The 22352-nt window shown below is 30.8% G+C and overlaps 1 protein-coding gene, 1 long non-coding RNA gene and 1 pseudogene across 5 annotated transcripts; 2 read left to right on the forward strand and 1 right to left on the reverse strand.

The window, feature by feature from the left end:
* Nucleotides 1-330: 330 nt before the first annotated feature.
* Nucleotides 331-6705, forward strand: LOC123894521 (annotated as a pseudogene).
* Nucleotides 6706-11297: 4592 nt separating this feature from the next.
* LOC123894523 lies at nucleotides 11298-19286 on the forward strand. 4 transcript variants are annotated; one of them, XR_006803836.1, is made up of 5 exons: nucleotides 11309-11488; nucleotides 12980-13304; nucleotides 15568-15771; nucleotides 16477-16522; nucleotides 16750-17128. It is a non-coding gene; the product is annotated as an uncharacterized LOC123894523 (long non-coding RNA). The 4 variants fall into 4 exon arrangements; XR_006803837.1 differs by having other exon boundaries at nucleotides 15571-15771; XR_006803834.1 differs by lacking the exon at nucleotides 16750-17128 and adding an exon at nucleotides 19159-19286 and having other exon boundaries at nucleotides 11298-11488; nucleotides 12980-15771.
* On the reverse strand, nucleotides 17379-21237 carry LOC123894522 (putative pectinesterase/pectinesterase inhibitor 24). Its single transcript, XM_045944542.1, has 3 exons — nucleotides 20642-21237; nucleotides 18979-19485; nucleotides 17379-18089 (listed from the first exon to the last, which is right to left on the reverse strand). Exons 1-3 carry the CDS (start codon nucleotides 21192-21194, stop codon nucleotides 17413-17415), a joined length of 1737 nt encoding a protein of 578 aa, XP_045800498.1. The 5' UTR covers nucleotides 21195-21237; the 3' UTR covers nucleotides 17379-17412.
* Nucleotides 21238-22352: the final 1115 nt, after the last annotated feature.

Below are 22352 nucleotides of genomic sequence, written 5' to 3' on the forward strand. Positions count from 1 at the left end.
CATCCTAATTCTAATTGTGAGAATTGGTTGTAATTACTAATTACTAATTAATTAGACCTATAAACCTTGAATAAATCTCCCATTAAGTGAGTTTGAATTTTACGGCACGTATGTGTATAGGCAACAATCACTTAGTTAGAATTAGGCCATTAAAAAAAAAAAACTTAGTTAGATTTAGAATTAGTTAATAAGTCACGTTCTTCCACCGTCTACAATGCATTATTTAACGTCATTTTCTGCATGCAAAAACCGACAGCTCCGCTTACTACGTGCTCTTATTCTTTTCCTTAATAATAATTCCACTTTCCCTTACGCTTCCTCTCTTAATCACTTCTTAGCTTCATCTTAATTTGTTCCTATAAATCCCTCTCATTCCAACATCATATTCCAAACCATAATCTAAATCCTCATTTAATCATTTTAATACATTCCCTAATATAATTTACAATGTCAACCTCATCAATATCCTTCATAGTTCCTTTTCTTTCATTTTTCCTTCTTTTACCCTTACTCCTCCTAGCTCAAGCACCTTCTCCATCTCCTTCTCCTTCTACTTCCGCCTCCAAAGCATGCAAATCAACACTATATCCAAAACTCTGCCGTTCGATTCTCTCCTCCATCCGATCGTCACCAACCGATCCATACCACTTAGGAAAATTCTCAATAAAACAAAGCCTGAAACAAGCCAAAAAACTATCCAAAGTATTCAAAGACTTTCTCAAAAAACACCACCAATCATCTCTTAACCAAGCCGAAATCGCAGCACTAGACGATTGTAACGAACTAAACCAACTTAATGTAGATTACTTAGAGTTAGTTAGAGATGTACTAAAATCAGCTGATTCATCATCTTTCAATAACACCGATGTGTTGGTTGAAAATGTTGAAACTTATCTTAGTGCTGTTGCTACTAATCATTATACTTGTTATGATGGATTGGTTGTGACTAAAAGTAACATTGCTAATGTACTTGCTGTTCCTTTGAGTAATGTTACAAAATTGTATAGTATTTCACTTGGTTTGGCTACACAAGCTTTGAATAAAAACATTAAGAAACGTAAGACTCGTAAACATGGTCTTCCTACTAAGACTTTTTAAGGTCAGACAGCCACTTAAAAAGCTCATTAAGGTAACTAACTATTTCCTTTGTCTATGAATTATCTTTGATTTTAGTTATTTTTTGTGTTGAATTATTTCTTTTTGTTTTTTTGTCAATTCAAGTAGTCTAGCGTTTAGAAATTTCACCCTTAAGGTGGATAAGTGGGATGACCGGAGTTTGAACCCCAGTCCCCTGCATATATAATGCAACGTCCTACCAATTGAGTTAAGCTCACGGGACTGTGTTGAATTATTTCTAATTTATGATTAATATTTATATACTAATCTTAGTTTTAAATAAGTTTTAAATTTACACATATATCAAATATTTAAAATCACGATTCTAACCTCATTTATGTCATCATAAGCTAATCATTATAACTCGAATTTGTATAATACAGTCATGCACTCCATAAAAATAATTTTTTTTATTATATTTAATTATCAACTTTAAACTCTAGAATAGATCAAAATCGGCTTCCAATTTGCAATTGTATGATTGCACAGGAAGTCTATGTGACGCACGGAAACCCTATAACTTAAGCTCAAAGTCAAGGCTGTATATGAGGTAGAGTGAAGTGGGCGACCTCTCTAGATCTCAAAAAACAAGCTTAAAATTTGTGTCCCAAAATAAATAAACTTAGAGGTCGATTAAAAGAAAAATTACCAAAGTTGTTATTTTTGTATGCCGCTTCTTATTTCCTCTGCATACGTATCGTTGTATCAAGTATCAAATTTTGAACAGATTTTATCAAGTATCAAATAGTAAGAACTTTGTTTCGGTAATACTTCATATGGTAGATATAATAGAACATAATGATATCGACACAATATTTAATGACTTTGCATTTAGAAATGCTTATAAAAATTATTTTGTACGAGTATTTGAATATTAATAGAAAATTAATTTATTTTTTTTTATAGAAATTCATATTTTATATACATTTTAAATTAATAAAATATTTGATATATCTGATCCATAATATATTAACTAGATGATACCTTCCGTCTCATTTTATAAGACGCACTTTGACTAAATACACTATTCATATGTTTTGTTTTAATAATATTTTTCTAAAAGTATATAAATATAAATATAATTATATAAGATCTTGACATACATGCAATGACAAATGAGTTCTTATATTTTGGGACGGGTGCGGAAGTACATCAATCAACTTTAGAAACTAAACTTTTTTTTATAGTAATAAGGACTCACAAATTAATAACGTGACAAAATGTCAATCTGAAATTCCAAGAATTGTTTAGTTTCTGGTCAACCTAGGTTTACGTTAAATTCTATGTAGTATCTAACAACTTGATCACCAGTCACGTGGATTCATGTTCGTTAAATATCGTTATTCCATAATGGAAAGACTCTGCACGTGCAACATCTCAAGTACCACCTCACCCCAGTCAGTCAGCAATTTCTGATACCACCTGTTGCCATTATTTAATTATAGAATGAAAATTGCTATTAAATGCCCTCTTGTACTCTTTCCACTTGACTAAAAAATTTATTTATATCTTAGTGTTTGATCATAAAATTGCTATGTTTTTGAGAGTCTAATCTAAATCTAAATCTAAATTCATACAATTAGGAAATCACATGATTAAGCTCAAAATAGAATAATCTACAATTTTATGCAGTCAAAAAAAAATCTACATTTTGACTTTAGTAAATAAAATTTAAAAATATAAAAACCAAAATGTAAATCTTTTAATTTATCAACAATTGCGTTGAGGTCTAGTACAAATGATTGATACGCAGAATGTGAGTATTGTACAAACATAAAAATATCGAGTTTGATTCCTACCAATAAAACAAAAGATCAAGATATGTGTGAACGCATTGAACAAATTGACTTCAAGGTTTTCATTATCAAGCCAAGAAGAATTAAAGTTTAGCACATACATATCAATGTACCACGGTTTATTTTTAAAGTTCTGCATAAAACGTATTTATTTTTAAATATCCGCAAAATTGCTATGTGATACCACGGTTTGATCTTCACAACTGCGATCGGGAGGAGGCTAAAATCACTTGATACTAGAACTAACTCTCAAACCAGATTAAACTGTGGTGAAAGCAAAAAATATATATATATATATATATATATATATATATATATATATATATATATATATATATATATATATATATATATATATATATATATATATATATATATATATTAAGGGTGTTAGTATTGTCTAATAGTATTGGTATATATGTTCCAAAAAATAAAATAAAAAAATCTGTGTCTTTCAATTTGTTTTATTTATTTAAGAAATTAATTTATACAAGAATGAATTAATTATAGGACAAAACTTACATGCATTTCTTATTTTTCCTCTCACAAAGAGGTAGTTTTTTATATTAAAAAATAATTTTCTTTTATTTTTTCAAAATGAAAAAACACAAATAACCACCTCTTTGTGAGTGGAAAAGTAAGAAATGCATGTATGAAAATGCATGTAAGTTTTGTCCTTAATTATATTATCATATAGGAATATGCATGCAAGTGTGATGGTTTAAGATATTTCATAAAAAAAAAATTAATTTATATCTTAGTGTTTGGTTTAGTATTGGTACTGTGTACAAAAAATTTAGGGTTTTTTTTTTTAATAATATTCTCTAATAATTTTTGGAGGTATTTTATCTGACAACTATTCTGATTAAACTATGGCCCTATTTGGATTAGCTTATTTTTGAGCTTATGCAAATAGCTTATGCAATATAAATTAGGTTTATGCTATTTTATAAGTTCATACTAATGAAAATTTTATTTTTATAAGCTATTTTATCATAAACTACCTTGACAAACTTATAATAATACATAAAAATTGCATAAGCAGTTTGCATAAGCTCAAAAATAACCTAATCCAAACATGGCCTATATATACGTGAAGGATGCAAATCTATTAATGTGACTTATTTTCATTGGTTATTAGATAAATACTCAAATTTTTAAAAATAGTATATGTCTCCCCAAAAATTTATTCGAGAGTTAGCCTGTCTCCCGAGAGGTCACTTGGTTGAGAAGTTAATCTTCAATCTAGAGGAACTCGGTTCGAGACCCGGGCAGCAAGAAAAAAAATTTATTTGAGATTTAAATTTATTTTAAAATAAATAAATATATCAATAACATGACCTTAAATGATTGAATGTATATGCAACCAAACTCCTAAGTAATAGTAAATTGTTGCACAAAAATTAAGCATGATATTTTTAGTATAACGCATGCAATTGAAAGTCTAAATAAAATTGCAACATTACTTTGCTGCAGCTTCTCCGAAAAAAATTCAGTTGCAATGAATCATCCAACTGTACAAGAACAGAAAGGATTCTTCAAGAAAGTGAAAACAAAGGAATTCTACTGAAAGAATTTGTTATTGTGAGTCTTGATGGAACAGAAAACTTCACTTCAATAGGAGAAGCGATTGATATTGTACCTGATAATTTAAAAGCAGAGGATGGTTATTTTCTTATCTATGTTAAAGAAGGATTATATGAGGAATATATCACCATTCCAAAACAAAAGAAGAATATTTTGCTTATTGGTGATGGAATTGATAAGACTTGTATCACAGGAAATCATAGTGTTGTTGATGGTTGGACAACTTTTAATTCTTCAACCTTTGGTAAGTAAATATTTCTCTCTGTTTTTTTGTTCTGTTTCAAAATTCAATGTAGTACTCTGTTTCAAAGAACATATGTGTATATAATTTTGGAGGAAAAATGATGATAAACTTACATAATTTTTTTTTAATAACAGTACAGAAAAATATGAGTGGGATATACTGATTTTAATTTTTCTAGAACTAATATATTTGGTCATATTTTATGAGATTTTCTTATTTATATTTATATCATCTATTTTCATTATGCATTTTTTTTTTTGGTAAAAAAAGTTAGAGAATGAAAATATTATTAGTAATTACCGATTGTTAATTAGTTCAGTAGCGATTGATGTTGGACTTGTTAGGGAAGAACACGATTCGATCCCCGCAACAACGATTGAAAGGCGGTTGGAACCACTTGATGCCATAACTTACCTCCTAATCAGATTAGATGGTCCAATAGATCGAATATTGCGGTCAAAACCAAAAAAAAATATATCAATTAAAGTAACTCTAATTTTCATTTTAAATTATGAAGGTATAGATTAGAAAAAAAAAAAAAAAAAAAAACCCTGATGTTCACATTATTAAGAGTTTTACTGGATAAGTAGATTTAGATATTATACCCACAACTAATTTCTAACCAATTTTTATTTCACACACATACATATAACTTGTTTTTATTAGTTGTTGGATAAATACCTTGAATTCAAAGGTATAGCTTAGAAAGAAAAAAAAACCTTGACATTCACATTATTAAGAGTTTTACGAGTTCAACATATATCAATAAACAATAGTTTAAAAATACACAAAGGGTTTAGTTAAAAAACTCCTTTTGAACTATACTAGATATTTTTCAATAAAAAGTTACCTCTCCTAAACATAAACTTCAATTTGTTAGCACTATACCTAACGAAGCCCTCACACATATATGAACACCGAAGACACGACACTAACACGTAGGCAACAGTAACAATTTTTTAAAAATGGTGATCGAATATTATATCACATGTTATTATTAGACACCGACACACATGTTGAACACTGAACATGAACATGACTTTAATTCAAAGTGTCCCTGCTACAAAGACTATACAATCATGTAAATTTTTGTATTGTTTTCCTTTCAATACTTATACCTTAGTTTATTTTATTTTCTTAATGCAGCTGTGTCCGGAGAAAGATTTATAGCAGTGGACATAACATTCAGAAACACAGCAGGACCTCAAAAGCACCAAGCAGTAGCAGTAAGAAACAATGCAGATCTTTCAATATTTTACCGTTGTAGTTTTGAAGGATACCAAGACACACTCTATGTTCACTCACTAAGACAATTCTATAAACAATGTGACATCTACGGCACAGTTGATTTCATTTTCGGTAACGCCGCCGCAATACTTCAAAGTTGTAACATCTATGCAAGAAAACCAATGGCAAATCAAAAAAATGCTATAACAGCACAAGGTAGAACTGATCCAAATCAAAACACAGGAATCTCAATACAAGATTGTAGGATTGAAGCTGCACAAGACTTAGCTGAAAATAAAAATTTAACTAAGAATTACTTAGGAAGGCCATGGAAAATTTATTCAAGAACTGTTTATTTACAATCATATATTGGTGATTTGATTCAACCTTCTGGATGGTTAGAGTGGAATGGAACTGTTGGATTAGATACTCTTTTTTATGGTGAGTTTGATAATTTTGGACCTGGTGCTATAACTAATAATAGGGTACAATGGCATGGTTATAATTTGTTGACACCTTCTCAAGCTTGGAATTTCACTGTCCTTAATTTTACTTTAGGGAATACTTGGATTCCTGATACAGATGTACCTTACACTGAAGGACTACATGATAATTAAAGCAGTAAATTTTATTCATTGTTTGGTAGATGTAATGTAACTGTTATTTCATTTTTAAGGGTCATGTAATAAATACTCTCTCCGTCCCACAATATAAGCAAAAATTGGTCAAAAGTTAATGTATCTGGCCTAAATTAAATCAAATACATCAACTTTTGTTGACCAATTTTTTCTTATATATTAGGACGGAGGGAGTATATGTTTGGACTAATTTTTTTTTGCAAAATAATATGTTTGGATTAAATTAAAAATTATATTAGAAAATAAAGTTATTCGATATATTTTTCATTCAATGATTTTTTTTGTCAAGTAGTCTAGTGGCTAGAAATTCTACCTTAAGATGGATAAGTGGAGATAATCGTGATTATATTTTATTAATTGTATTTACCTGCTAAATTACATCCACCTAAAAATATGAAGGTGTAAAACAACATGCACCTTTTCAATTTGACCAAAAAACCATCAATGTTTATAATTTTAAAGGGTGTTGTTAACCTGTGTTTAAGGGTACATGTTAAGCCACCTAAAAATAGAAAATATTTAATGTTAAAGAAGTTGAATGCACAAGTTCTAATAAAATATTACTCCTACATTTGTCATCTTAATATGTACCCTAAGGGAAGTTGAATTCACTAAATTCAACATAAAAGACACATAAAAAGTATCAAAACAAGTATATTTAAAAAGGGTTTTTCTAACCTGTGGAACATTGCACAGGATAAAAAGTAGTTAATCATTATTTTTTGGGTTTTTCCAAATCTTATTAATGAGTTTTTTTTTTTTTTGAAAATTGATTTTTTTTTCTCTCTCATTTATTAACTTTACGTAAATTTGGTACACCACAAAGGAAAGAAAAATCAAAAGTCACACTCTTTTTCAACTTTCTCTTGGTGTCACTTTCTCCTTCAACCATTGAAGTACACTAAAGTTTATAAAAAATATGTCAAGTAAAAAGAATTGTTGGGGTTGATTATCAAGTCACACATCGCCTAGTTTCTTAAATAAAGAAGAAGGTTAAAAAATAGCTATTGAAAGTCTCACATCGCTTAGAATTGTGAAGCAAGGAGGAAATCAAAGCTATATAATGGACCTAAGTTCTTTGTTTGTAATTGCACCAGTCAGTAGTACTTTAAACTTATATCTGACTCTTAGTTTAAATATTTGCTTTGTGAGAGTGTGGTTGTATTGGGGCATTCGGGTGAGAGTGAGAGAAGTCTATGTGTTGTAATAATTTTCACATAGTGATTTTTCTCTAGATGTCAGTTTAGACAACTGTTTGTGATTTTTTCTCCGGTTTGGAGTTTCCACATTATATTCTTGTGTTTTGATCGTGTTTATTTTTTTTTTCTTTAGTGTTGTTATTTCCTAACAAGAATCATCCATTATACTCAAGGTGGCATTTAGCATGCACAAATCTTAAATTTGTGCACCATGCACAACTTTAAGTTAACGGCTGGATTTGACAGTTCCATTATAACTTATCATGCTCCTCACACATTAAACAAACTTCAATTGCCTCCCTTACCGGTTAATTTTAATTACTATTTTTATAAAAAAAAACTTAAATAAATAATATTAACCCACCATTATCTTCTTCTATTTTAATCTGATCTTAACTCATTGAAAAAGGGTAGATAAGTAAAATTATAGGTATCTTTGTTGATTTATGTCAAAATATGCAAAGATTGAAAAATGGTAGATAAATAAAATTATAGGTATCTTTAATAAAGAATTATGATATCTCTTTCTCTCTTCTCCATCAAATTGTTTTCAGATCTGTCCATATTTTGAAGAACTAATGTTTTTTTGGAAGAGGTGAATATTTCAATATTCTGCCATTGCAAGTTCTAACTTCTGGATCCAGAACTGCTTCTCAAATATCTCTCCATGAATTTAAATGGTTGTTTAAATCCATTCTAATCAATTTCTTCTAGAAACAAGAGAAAGAAAAGAAAAGCACAGTGCATAGAGGAGGAGTGGGTGGGTGTGAGAAACAATCTAGTGTTGATAGACTACAGTAAAACTGTGTTCCTTATTAAATCTAACAGTCAGAAACAAATTTATAAAGTTGTGCATCCATGCACAAATTGTTAAATTTGTGAATTGTAAATGCCACCCCATTTTGTTATGTTTGGTTGTGTTTTGGTTTTACTTTTGTTGCTTAATTCTTCTTTTTTTTTTTTTTTTTTTGTGAATAGGGGAAGAAAGAGAGATAAAATTGGCATTAATTACTCTTTAATAAATTAGGAGAGAAAAAATAGGAGAAAGAGAGAGAGAAAAATAGGATTAAATAATTAATAAGATCAGGAAAAACCCAAAAAAACAAGGTATTAACTACTCTCTCCGGTCCTTTTTATAAGAAACACTTTGAAAAAATCACACAGACCAATGAAGCACATTTAACATAGTTATTTTCATTTAATACACTTATAAATTTAAATTTATTCCATGTATACCCTTATTTAATTACTCTTTATTCAACTAACTTACTTATTTTTAAATTATCTCTCATAATAAATAAGGGCATAAGTGAAATTGAACATTTAAAACATTTAAAAATTAGTCAAAGTTTCTTATAAAAAGGACCAAATTTTTTGCCCTAAATGTTCCTTATAAAAAGGACCGGAGGGAGTACTATTTATCTATGTTTCCCGGGTGCGGGGTACGTCATTTTTAGAAAAACTAAGGTACGAGTACGTCTCTATAATTTTTTTTAATATATAATTATACATATTAAATAATAGAATTACATTGTCAAAACAAATAATTAAACATAAAAAATATCACACCACACTTTTAAAGTAATTTAAATTGTTCGAAACATCAAAATATGAAATTAAAAAGCAATTAGCTTAAAAAGAGTCAATTGTTTCCCACTTCGTCATCACTAAAATGAGCGACCTCTAGTTAGGTTCATCGCGAGAAAGACTAGCAATTTCAAGAATATCAACTAAGTATTAAATAAATCTCATTCATCTCTACGAATATCCCACATTTTTGTTACACTTTCATTATAAATATTACTATTTCTCTTTCTCGAGAGAAGACGAAGATTGGTATGAATAACAATTAGATATTCATCTCTCTTTGAATTGAGCCTATTCATTTTCAATGAATAAGTGAATAATTTCGGCGACTACTTTGTTATTGTTTTTTTAGCAGTAGTTGCTACTTTAATATTATAAACAAATAAAAAACCTAAATCTTCCTATAAAAAAACTAACAAAAGAAAAAGGAGAAGAAAAAAAAACGTGTTTTTTTTTTTTGAATTGGTGTACCACGCGTGTACCACAAGTGTACCACGTGCGTACCCATTGCAAAAAAAAAAAAAAACTAGGTACGGCGTCAGTGCGTAGCGAAGGAGTTCCATACACGTACCGGTACTCAATTTAAAATGGAGTACCCATGCAACATAGTTATTTATCCTGTGCAATGTTGCACAAGTTAGAAAAACCCATTTAAAAATACGTATACAATAGTTTAACAATTGGAACTTAAACTAAGGACCAAATCATGACATTTTTTACAGGAAAAAAAATAAAATTCGGTAATTATAAGGAAAAATTAAATATCTAACCCTAACAATTTTTTTTTAAAAAAACAATACAATATAAAAATTAATTTAAAAAAAAATCAAACGGTCTATTAAACAAAGGCATTAAACATGTGTGTGTGTGGGTATTCTCATTATTTCTTTCTTTGATTTTTGGCTTAAATGCAGTTTTACCCCCCCTATTTTGGAAAATGCGGAATTTTACCCCCCCTATTTTAAAATGCGGAATTTTACCCCCCTATTTTATAATTTGTTGGATTTTGCCCCCACTAAAATTTTGCACAAAATCTGCTTCTGAGCCTCAAGTTCAAAGCTTCGCACAGAACTCAATTTAGATCAATAATTCACCAAACTGGTACCGAAACGACCGCAATCGAGTTAGTTTTCCACAGAATCAAACTCCACTAAATTTGGAGTTACAGAGAGAGATTAATTACCGTTTTAGTGAAGGTCTGTTCAAATTAATTATCGTATGAAACTACTACTAGTATTTTCGTCATTCCTCTCACCCTGTAGCTCATTTTTTAATACTATTTACATGTATGGAAATCTAACGAAATTACCCTTGTTGGCATTTCAATTTCGTCGATTTTGGAGTTACGATGGGTTCGGTAGACGATGTTGAATTTTAAGATCACAAGTAGATTTCTGCAGAATTAGTAATTGGACACACCTTCACTAAAACGGTAATTAATCTCTCTCTGTAACTCCAAATTTAGTGGGGTTTGATTCTGTGGAAAGCTAACTCGATTACGGTCATTTCGGTAGCCGTTTGGTGAATTATGGATCCAAATTGAGTTGTATGCGAAGCTTTGAAGTTGTGACTCGAAAGCAGATTTTTGCAAAATTTTGGGGGACATACCTTCACTAAAACGGTAATTAATCTCTCTTTGTAACTCCAAATTCAGTGGGGTTTGATTATGTGGAAAGATAACTCGATTACGGTCATTTCGATATCCTTTTGGTGAATTATTGATCAAAATTGAGTTGTGTGCGAAGCTTTAAAGTTGTGACTCGAAAGCAGAATTTTAGGGGGGGCAAAATCCAAAAAATTATAAAACAGGGGGGATAAAATTCCGATTTAATCAAAACAGGGGGGCAAAACTGCATTTAAGCCTTGATTTTTTTTACACATAAAAACCCATTCATTCATTCATTCATTCATTCATTCATTCATTCTTTCTTTCTTTCTTTCTTTCTTTCTTTCTTTCTTCAATCTTACCCTAATCTGTGAAAAGAATCAAATACGCACAGCACACATTGTGGAATTATGGTGTTGGAGTGGGTCGTCAAAGATCAAGAAACTGCCATGCTAGATTTGTGCTGATAATCTCTTCGCTTTGCTATGGTAATTTCTTCAACTTTCTTTCCACATATTTTGCATAGATATTCAGATACCCATTTTCTCATTCTTCATTATTACCACTACATTCAATCATCTGTTTGAAAAAAGGTATAACTTTACCCATTCTTGAACATTCAATCTTCTCCTTGAGAAAAACAAAACAACCCTAATTGTATGCAAAAGGTGTTCTATTCTGTTCCAAGATCCTTAATTGTGTACAAAAGGTATTCTATTTGGTCCCAATAGTTTAAAAGACAGATTTTGTTTATCACGATAATGGAGTTTCACAAGAACCTTAATTGTGCAAAAGATGTTCTATTATGTCCCAAAAGAACCTTAATTGTGCAAAAGGTGTTCTATTATGTCCCAAAAGAACCTTAACAGTTTTTTGTTTGTCACAATCAGGGAGTTTCACTTGTTTTTGGAATTTTCATTGTAACATGTTTGCCTCATCTGGTTTCCAATTTTAAAGGGTAGAAAAACCCTATAAGACTGTGAATCATTTTGTGACGGAATCTTTTTTCATTATCTGAAAATGGGGTGGAGTATATTGCCCTAGTAACCCTAAATTTGACTGTTGGAATCGATGAATATATTTTGCTTTATAAATTTTGTAACGGATGGATCATAGATGCCTCAATGACCATGGAGTAAAATGTTGGATGAACTTAATGACCCTAGTCCCTCAATGTGAAAACTAGTTGTTGCCTTAATTGCTACTCAAGCAATTGTCTCTATCGGTGTGTGATTTTCAATTAACAAATTTATGAATTTTTATTCATAATAATGCATGAATGGGTATATAGTCTACTTTGATTACCCTTAGTCCCTAGATTCAATTATGCAACTGCAATTAGAAGTGATTTTGCATTATGAACATAATGACCCTTGTCCCAAATGTTTCATTAGTTTTGTAAGGGATGGATGCCTCAATGACCTTTGAGAAAAATGCGTTATGAATTCTTTGTTCATAATGGAAAAGTTGGATGGTGGCTTTCAAAGGAAAGAAATTTAATATGAAATTTTATTGAAAACGTGGGTGGTGTCTATTGTCTTTTCATGACCCTAATTGTGAAACTGTCACCAGTGGTATGGTATACATGAGCTCACTAACTCCAAATTCGACAATAAGATGGATATACTTTGTTCCATGATTTTTGTAAGGAATTGTCTTGGTGGCCCAAAAATGCTAGATGATGTCATATTGTGAAACCTAGTTTTTGCCTTAAATGCAATTTTAATATAAAATTTCATTCATAATATAAGGAAAGGATAATATCTATTGTGCTTTGACGACCCTAGTTCCTAGATGCAATTTTCCAACTACAATATGAACTTATTTTGCAAATGCAAAAGGAAGTGCTTCCTTGTGTTTGATTAGCCTACTGATTAGGGTTTCAAATGAATTCTCAGGAAAAAAGTACAAAGAAACCAACTCTTTGGAGTATAAACTATTTCTTGTAATATCGATTTTGTATGTATGGCATTATGCAGACAACCTATGCCATATAAGGATGCTTGCATTGTGATCAATGGAGGAAACCATAATGAGGTTGTATCTGATAAAATTCAGTGGGTGTTGGGCATAGCAATGTTGTTGAACATAGTGAAGTTCAGGTTCAGCATGCTAATAAGGTGGTTAATTCCCAAAGTTCAACGGTGATTTGGAAACCAAAATCTCATGGAACTGTTCTTGTAGGACTGTAACTGAAGTTGAAAGCATGTTGTTGGGTAAAGGGAAGGTTGATGGTTGAGATTGAGATGCAGCTTCATGCACGAGTCAGAGCAACCTTTTGAAAATGAAAAGTCAGATCAAGAGGTATATATGATTCCTATCTCAGTTTCTTATGTTTTGATTTCATGAGTGGATGTATCAATTTTTCTAGTTTATGTATTTGTTTCTTGGTAATAATTGTTTGAGTTTCAATTTATTAGATAAATCAAACACATTTTTTTCAAAAACATTCAAAAGAAACTGATATGCCCTATTTGGTACCAATATTTTGAAGACAGAACTTTTTGGTTTGCTACGGTAATTTTGGAACTTTCAATCATTGTGTGACGGAATTTTTTTTCATTATCTGAAAAAGGGGTGGAGTATATTGTCCTAGTAACCCTAAATTTGACCATTGGAATCAATGAATATATTATGTTTAATAAATTTTGTAACGGATGGATCATAGATGCCTCAATGACTACAGAGTAAAATGTTGGATGAACTGTAATGACTCTAGTCCCTGAATGTGAAAGCTGGTTGTTGTCTTAATTGCTACTCAAGTAATTGACTCTATCTGTGTCTGCTTTTCTATTAAAAAAAATTATGAATTTTTATTCATAATAATGCATGAATGGGTATATATTCTGCTTTGATGACCCTTAGTTTTGAAATTCAATTCTGCAACTGCAATTAAAACTGATTTTGCATTATGAACTTAATCACCCTAGTTCCTAATGTTTCATAAGTTTTGTAAGGGATGAATGCTTCAATGACCTTAGAGTAAAATGCATTACAAGCTCTTTATTCGTAAAGGAAAAGTTGGATGGTGGCCTTTAAAGAAATTTGAATATGAACTTTTATTCAAAATGTGTATGGTCGCTATTGTCTTATTATGACCCTAATTATGAAAATGTCACTGAGATGATTTTTCTTTTTCATTTTCTTTTCATTATCTATAAAGGGTGGTATAGTATTCATAAACCCACTAACTCCAAATTCGATAATAAGATGGGATTGTCTTGTTAAACAAAAAATGATGGATGATGCCTTAATGCGAAAGCTAGTTGTTGCCTTAAATGCAGTTGTGCTTTGATGAAAAATATAAGGCACAAACGTTTGCTATTGTGATTTGATGACCCTAGTCCCTGAATTCAATTTTGCAAATGCAATTAGAAGTGATTTTGCATTATGAACTTAATGTCCCTAATGTTTCATAAGTTTTGTAAGGGCACTTGAAAGTTGGAATCGATGAATATACTATGTCTTATAGATTTTGTAATGGATGGATCATAGATGCCTTCATGACCATAGAGTAAAATATTGGATGAACTTGCTGACCCTAGTCCCTGAATATGAAAGCTAGTCCCTACTCAAGCCATTGTCTTTATCGGTGTCCGCTTTACTATTAAAAAAATTATGATTTTTTATTCATAATAATGCATGAATGGATATATATTCTGCTTTGATGACCCTTAGTCCCTAAATTCAATTCTGCAACTGCAACTAGAAGTGATTTTGCATTATGAACTTAATGACCCTTGTCCTTAATGTTGACTTATGCCTTAATGTGAAAGATAGTTGTTTCCTTAATTATGAAAAGCAATTTTAATATGAAATGACACTATATTATTGTCTTTTTAATATGAAATTTTATTCAAAACGTGGATGATGTCTATTGTCTTTTTATGACCCTAATTATGAAACTGTCACTAGTAGTATGGTATACATGAGATCACTAACTCCAAAATCGATGGATATACTACTTTGTTCCTTGACTTTTGTAAGGGATTGTCTTGGTGGCTCAAAAATGCTAGATGATGCCTTAATGTGAAAGCTAGTTGTTTCCTTAAATGCAATTTTAATATAAAATTTCATTCATAATATAAGGCATGGATATTATCTATTGTGCTTTAATGACTCTAAATGCAATTTTGCAACTACAATATGAACTGATTTTGCAAATGCAAAAGGCATTGCTTCCTTGTGTTTGATTAGCCTACTAATAAGGGTTTCAAAGGAATTCTCTAAGGAAGACACGAATCAACTGAAGTAAAGTACAAAGAAACCAACTCTTTGGAGTCTAAACTGTTACTTATAATATTTATCTGGTATATATGGCACTATGGCCATGAGGTTGTATCTGTTAGTCTTTTTTACCGCAGATCTATTGTGAAATCTGATAAAATTTGGTGTGTGTTGGTATAAGAATCAGATAGCACTATATTTGTGTTGATTATTATAAATGTAAGTCTTGGATTTAGTAACTAAAAAAGGTAGAACCTTACCCATTTTTCTCATTCTTGATCATTCAATATAATTCAATCTTCTGCTTGATAAATACAAAACCTTTTATTGGTGAGCATAGCAGTGTTCAGGTTCAGCATGCTAATAAGGTGGTTAATTCCCAAGGTTCAATGGTGATTTCGAAACCAAAATCTCATGGAACTGTTAGTGTTCAAACTTGAAAGCATGATGGTGGGCAAAGGAAAGGTTGATGGTTCAGATGTTGGTGTTGATGTGGCTTCATGCACGAACTAGAGCTACTTTCTATCCCAAATATGAAAATGAGGTATGTGATTCCTGTCTCAGTTTTTTATGTTTTGATTTCATGAGTGGAGGATTTATTGTTCAATTTTGTCATTATCAATTTTCCTAGTTTATATTTTTTTTTTGTTCATAATAATTGTTAGAATCTCAGCCTTATGGGATATTAGACAATCAAACAAAATGTTTTCAAGATCATTCAAAAGAAACTGATATGCTCTGTGCCGAGACCCTAATTTTGACCATTGGAATAGATGAATATACTATGTTTTATAAATTTTTTAACGGATGGATCATAGATGCCTAATGACTACAGAGTAAAATGTAGGATGAATTTAATGACCTTAGTCCCTAAATGTGAAAGCTAGTTGTTGCCTTAATTGCCACTCAAGCAATTGTCTCTATCTGTGTCCTTTTTTTTGTCAAAAAATATATATGAATTTGTATTCAAAATGCATGAATGGATATCTATTGTGATTTGGCGACCCTTAGTCCCTAAATTCAATTTTGCAGTTATCATGAATTATGAACATAATGACCCTATTACCTAATGTTTCATAAGTTTTGTAAGGAAATGGAAACCTCAAGTAGACAATGGCGTTAGAGTAAAATGCATTATGACCCGAAGATGAATTTTTCTTCATTATCTATAATGCATTGTGTGGTAAAGATGAGCCCACTAACTCAAAATTCAACAATAAGATGAATATACGTTGTTCCAAAAATGCAGGATGATGCCTTAATGTGAAAGCTAGTTGATGAGAAGTAATTATCAGGTGATGAGATATTCCATTTTTTTAATTTCATTGTGATTGTTTGTATTGGCTTTATGATTTCAAACATGGTTGAATTATTCATTTTATATTCATATAACAACATATTCTTATATATAGAACTTTGTTAAACAGTAGTACACTAGTGCAGTTATGAAATAGCCGTCTGTCATCCTTTTAGATTCATTATAAAACCAATGTCCCATAGATGATGGAAGCTTTGGTTGCAGGATAGAAACTAGGGAATAATTACAGGTGTTGGGAACTTTCTATTGAAACATAGCTTCCAAGGTTAATTTGTTAACTGGGTAAGCTTTTTATGTCGGAAGTAAATGTGGGAACAAGTTTTCTTAATACGGTATAATTCTATGATTTGAGCTGTCTTTTCCCCCTATATATGGTGTAGAATCATATATATAATATAATATAGCTGTAAGACCGCTTTGGAATGAAGGAAAACTAGGTGATTCAACCATTTTATATGTTTCTCATTTGGTACAATTACTGTACTTATGTGTTTTTCTTTATGCAATTAACACTTGCTGTCTAATTACCTATGCATTGTGCAATTTACGATGTTGCTATATGACTACAACTCTATAATTAGATTAACAAGAGGATCTTTTTTACTATGTTATCATGTTGTATTTGGGAGATTTGGTGCTGAATGCAGTCTATTTTTATTTTTGCTTTTACACAATGTTCAAAGTCCAAACCAATATAGGCTCAAATAATATAGTGTCATTTCAATAACAAAAAAGTAATAACATCATGGAATAAAAGAAAATAACATTACAATAAAAAGTTTGTATAGTATATATATATATATATATATATATATATATATATATATATATATATATATATATATATATATATATATATCAAAGTTATTAAAGAGATGATTTAAATGTAGCACCAGAAGTAGGAATCCATCTATCACCAGAAAGAAAAGCCTTAACTGTAAATTTCTTAGCTTCTTTACTTGTAATATTTTTCAAACCTTTCCACTTCACCCTATTCTTTGTTGAAGAACCTTTTCCAACATTTTGAAATTCAGCATAGAATATAGTATCTGGTGCAGAATCTCCAACCCAAGGTAACCAACCATTTGGACTAATAAAATCTCCCAATGTAGATTGCATAAACACCGTTGTCGAGTAATTCTTCCAAGGTCTTCCTAAATATGTTTTAACAGAACTTAAGTTTCCGAATGGCGAAACATTGCAATTTTGAATTGAAATTCCTGTGTTCATGTTAGGATCAGTTTTGCCTTGTGCTGTTATTGTGTTCTGTTGTCCTTGCATAGGTTGTTTTGGTAAAATATTGCAGTTTTGTATGACGGTTGCTGAGTTGCCAAAAATGAAATCGACTGTTCCATAGATGTTGCATTCGCGGTAGAATTGACGATTCGAGTGAGCGTAGAGTGTGTCTTGATATGCATCTATGGAACATTTGTAGTAAACTGCTTGATCTGCACTTGTCATTAGTGCTACTGCTTGGTGCTTTTGTGGACCAGCTGTGTTCTTAAAGCCTATGTCCCTAGCAATGAAATTCTTCCCAAATACAGCTGAAAATTTCACCAAACAAAAGAAAATAACAAATTAGTATAGTTAGCTTAACCTGTTTTACAAATCATGTTGGAAAATAATGAAAGAACAATTCTTTGTTGAAGAACATATGAAATCCTCCAATTGATTGGCAGAAAGGATAAAGATAAATCATATTTTGACTCAATTTTGACATAAGATTCGACAACAAATCAGATGGTAAACGTAATTTAAATAAACGACTTATGCAATTTAGGCTCTGTTTGGTAGCAAAAAATAGCATATAGCTGATAAGTTAGCTTATAGCGGATGAATTTATAGCGAATAGCTTATAAGCTAGTTTTAAGCTTATAGCGAATAAGTTAGATGATTGAATTTGTAGTGTTTGGTAAAAAATTAGTAGTATTTGTAGTGTTTGGTAAAATAAGCTATAAGCTCTTTTTGATTACCAAACAGGTTTTTTTGATCATATGAACTTATAAGCTATAAATTATAAGCTCAAAGCCTTAGTCGATAGTTAATAAAATAACAGAATGTATGTTGTAGTTCATTAACCATTCACTGGACATAGTTGTTAGCCACGATTTTGAACGTTAGTACAATGATCTTCAAGTGTATATTTGAACACAAATTATTATTCATGAATATCATGTATATTTGAAGTACCTGAAAACCATATTTATATTTGCACATAATTTGGATGATTAATAGATATGTGAATATTTGAACATTTTAAAATTGTAGGAAATAACATTTAAAATCAAGGTTAATTGTGTTCAGTGGATGGTTAAGAAGTTGCAACACCTTTGATATTCGTTAACTATCTACTGAACATAATTAATCACATATTTGAACTGTGTTAACCATCTAAAATGACTTAATTTCAACTTAATAGATAATTTAACATACCAAATGTTGCTGTTGAAAAGGTTGGTGTGCCATCCACAAAATTTAAACTTCCAGAAACACTAGTAACATTCATACCATCACCAATAATCATGACATTCCATTTAGTCTTTTCCACCCTAACATTTTCATAATAAGTTCCTTTTTTCACATAAATCACAGTCCTCTTGTCACTTTTATCAGGGACATGTTTCAATGCAGCTGAAATTGTTTTGTATTTTCCACTCCCGTCTTTCGCTACAACAATGTCGGCTTTCTTCTTTAAATCAGTGTCTTTTTGAAGTAATTTTCTGTCTTTATGATGAAGCCAATTTGGTTGTTCTTCATTTTGATGAGACAAACTTAGTAAGCGTCGAAAGTTTACTGAATTTGCAGCCTTGTTAAGCCATGTGATGATTGCAAGACTATTGCTTGTTAATTCTGTAGAGTTTTTGAGATTGGTTGTAATGCTGGACTTTAATAATTCTTCTGCCTCTTCTAAACCATCAATGCATGTTTGTTGGTAAGTACCTGTTTTTGTACATGAATGAACAATAATTTTCAAGATTGTTTGTGTTTTAGTTGTTTATGGTAATGGTAATGATATATGAAGAAGAATTATTAGTACTAATTTCAATCTAAGAGAGAATATAAATTGGCTTGAATTTCTACCAAAAGTAAATAAATTGGCTTGAATTGAGTATAAATTGGCTTGATCTGAGTACTAATTGGCTTGAATTGAGCATAAATTGTATTTAAGTAGTTCCCGAAGTGTAACTCATTAAATTGATGCGGGAACATTTGTTATGCTAGGATCTGAATTTCGCCACTAGGCTAGTTGACAAAAACAATATATATATTTTTTTTTGGTTACATGTTGACAAAAACAATTTACTCGAGTATATATGATCATTTTGATGAAAATTCAGGTGTGGTTAGTATATGTAAAAAAACATTGTTAAAGTTTTTTTTTTTTTTTAATTGGCTTGTTGAATAATCAAGGACCACATAGGTAAACTTAAAATTAAGTGATGTTTACTATATAAAAAAGGGAGGCTTGAGCCTATTGGTTTGGACATTTAGTGTAGTGGTTCTTTAAGCTCAACCACACTATTTGTAACTCACTATAATTGGTCTATGTCAAAATTCTTGGGAGATACTTTCCCCTCTATGTTCTAAAAACATTTTTATCTAAATATTGGGCTTTAGTAGATGAAGCTTAGGGGTTCAAAATCTAAGAAAAATTCTCTTTCCTCCAACACTCTCTCATCCCCCTGAAATTACATTTTTGCCCATGCGAATAAAGTTCAAAATGTACTATGTTCGAACTTTTTTTGCCATTAAAAATAATATTTAAACTAGAAAAGTTCAAAAAATATGTTCCAAACTATATTCACATGGGGAAAAATATAATTTCGGGAGATAAAAGAGTGTCGGAAAAGAGAATTTTTTAAAATCTAAAATATCTAAATATTCAATATGAAACTTTTGTCTTCAACAAATATTTTGAAAATGCATTTTCAAACGACATAAAAAAAATGGAGTATTAGGTTACTCGCCAAAAAAAAACCCGGCATCAATTAATATTAATTTGCACTCCATATACTATAAGCTGCCCTTCATTGAAACTTCTTGCATGTAAATAAAAAACATTATTGAAAACAAAAATTAAATTAGTTAAAGTTACCTGAAGCACTTAACCAAGTTTCAAGGTCCTCCAAAACATCAAGCAAAGAAGACTTCCCCCCATAAGACAAAGAGTTATTCAAATGATCAATAGCAAGGTCCAAAAGATCCTTACAATTCATCAATGCTTCCTTTGTTCTATTATCAACATTCAAATTCAACTCATCAAAAGTTCCATGCTCAGAGAAATATTGAACACCTTCCGAAACCGCATTTAATGCAACTTGAATTGACAACTTGAACAACTCCTCGGGTCGAATTTGACCCGAATGAACAAGAGGACTAAGGCTGCTTTCACATGAATCCTTGTACAATGTAACATCACAAATAGCCTTCACGGAACTCGAAAGAGATTGATCATTGTTGTCGTCATTGTTGCCGTCATTATGAGCATTGTTGTGAGCAATGGTTCCAAAAACCGCTGCAAATACAATACCGACAAGGAGAATTGTTGACAAACTTATGATTGTTATCCGCTTTCGAGATTTCCTTCGAACTTCGAATAGGACATGCTCGGATTCATCGACTTTACCATAGGCCTTAAATGAAGACATGGTTAAGGATGCTTATGATTATAGTATTTGTGAAAAGATTTTCGTGGTAATTAATGATGTTTTTGTAACACTAACGGTTGTAATCAAAGTAATTTATATATTTGTGTATGTGTTTGTTGGTAGAGCGTAACGCGGTTTTACGTGCGAGGCACTAATCAATTTGGAGTGGCTAACATGTTACACGAATGTGTCATTTTCATGATTTCTATATAGTAGACAAAAGAAATTCAAATATTATTTAAATGTTGAAGGTGTGGAAATGCAAGTAGTAGAGTGTTATTTTTTTTTTTTTGACTAATAGTAGAGTAAGTGTTATGTTATTGCAGTATATGCGAATTATCAATTTTTTTTGCCAAGTACTAGTGGCTAGAAATTCCACCTTAAAAGTGAATAAGTGGAATGTCCGGGATTCGAACATCAGCTTCTACACATATAGTGCGACGTCTTTACTAACTTAGGTTTCCCAACATATTTCTCTTGCAAAATTTACAGAGACCAAATTATCAATATTTTAAATAAGCGTGAACGAAGGTTTCCCAACATATTTCTCCTGCATATCAGTTTTGCAAAGCTCGTGGTTTTTGCTAAAATATCGGGTTGTATTTTCAAGTAATTTGGTTAGCTATAATTTGGACTATTTAAAAAGAAAGAAATAACGGAGTCGGAGTCCTTCAAAAAAAAAATAGCGGAGTCGGAGTCTTTGGTCAAAAGGAATCACCACACCCGACAAGATAATTTAATGAATTTTGTAACAAGTGTGACTCCAACATGTAGAAACCCGCAGGCAAAAATCCTTTGTAAAATTTTAATTTTAACTACCTTGAATCCTATGATCATATACCTATATATGTTACCACATTGAAGAGCGGTTCATGTTGTAAATTTTATCACTGTTTTCACACTTTTGATCAAGGACCGTCTAATTTTAAATGTGTGGCTGACATCGTTTTAAGTAACTTTTAAACTTGATTAGTCTGAACCGTTCCATCAATAATTAACAGCCGAGATTGAAAACTATGTAAAAACTTTGTGCTTTTAAAACTTTGTGCATTGAAGAGGATCCACAATGAATAAAAGCATGAAAACAAAGAAAGAAGAAAACTTGGAGGTAGGAACTGTGGTTACTGAAGAAGGAAAAAGTGGGTGCAAGCAATTTCA

The sequence above is a fragment of the Trifolium pratense genome, linkage group LG7 (genome assembly GCF_020283565.1).
Source record: "Trifolium pratense cultivar HEN17-A07 linkage group LG7, ARS_RC_1.1, whole genome shotgun sequence".
Taxonomy (NCBI): domain Eukaryota; kingdom Viridiplantae; phylum Streptophyta; class Magnoliopsida; order Fabales; family Fabaceae; genus Trifolium; species Trifolium pratense.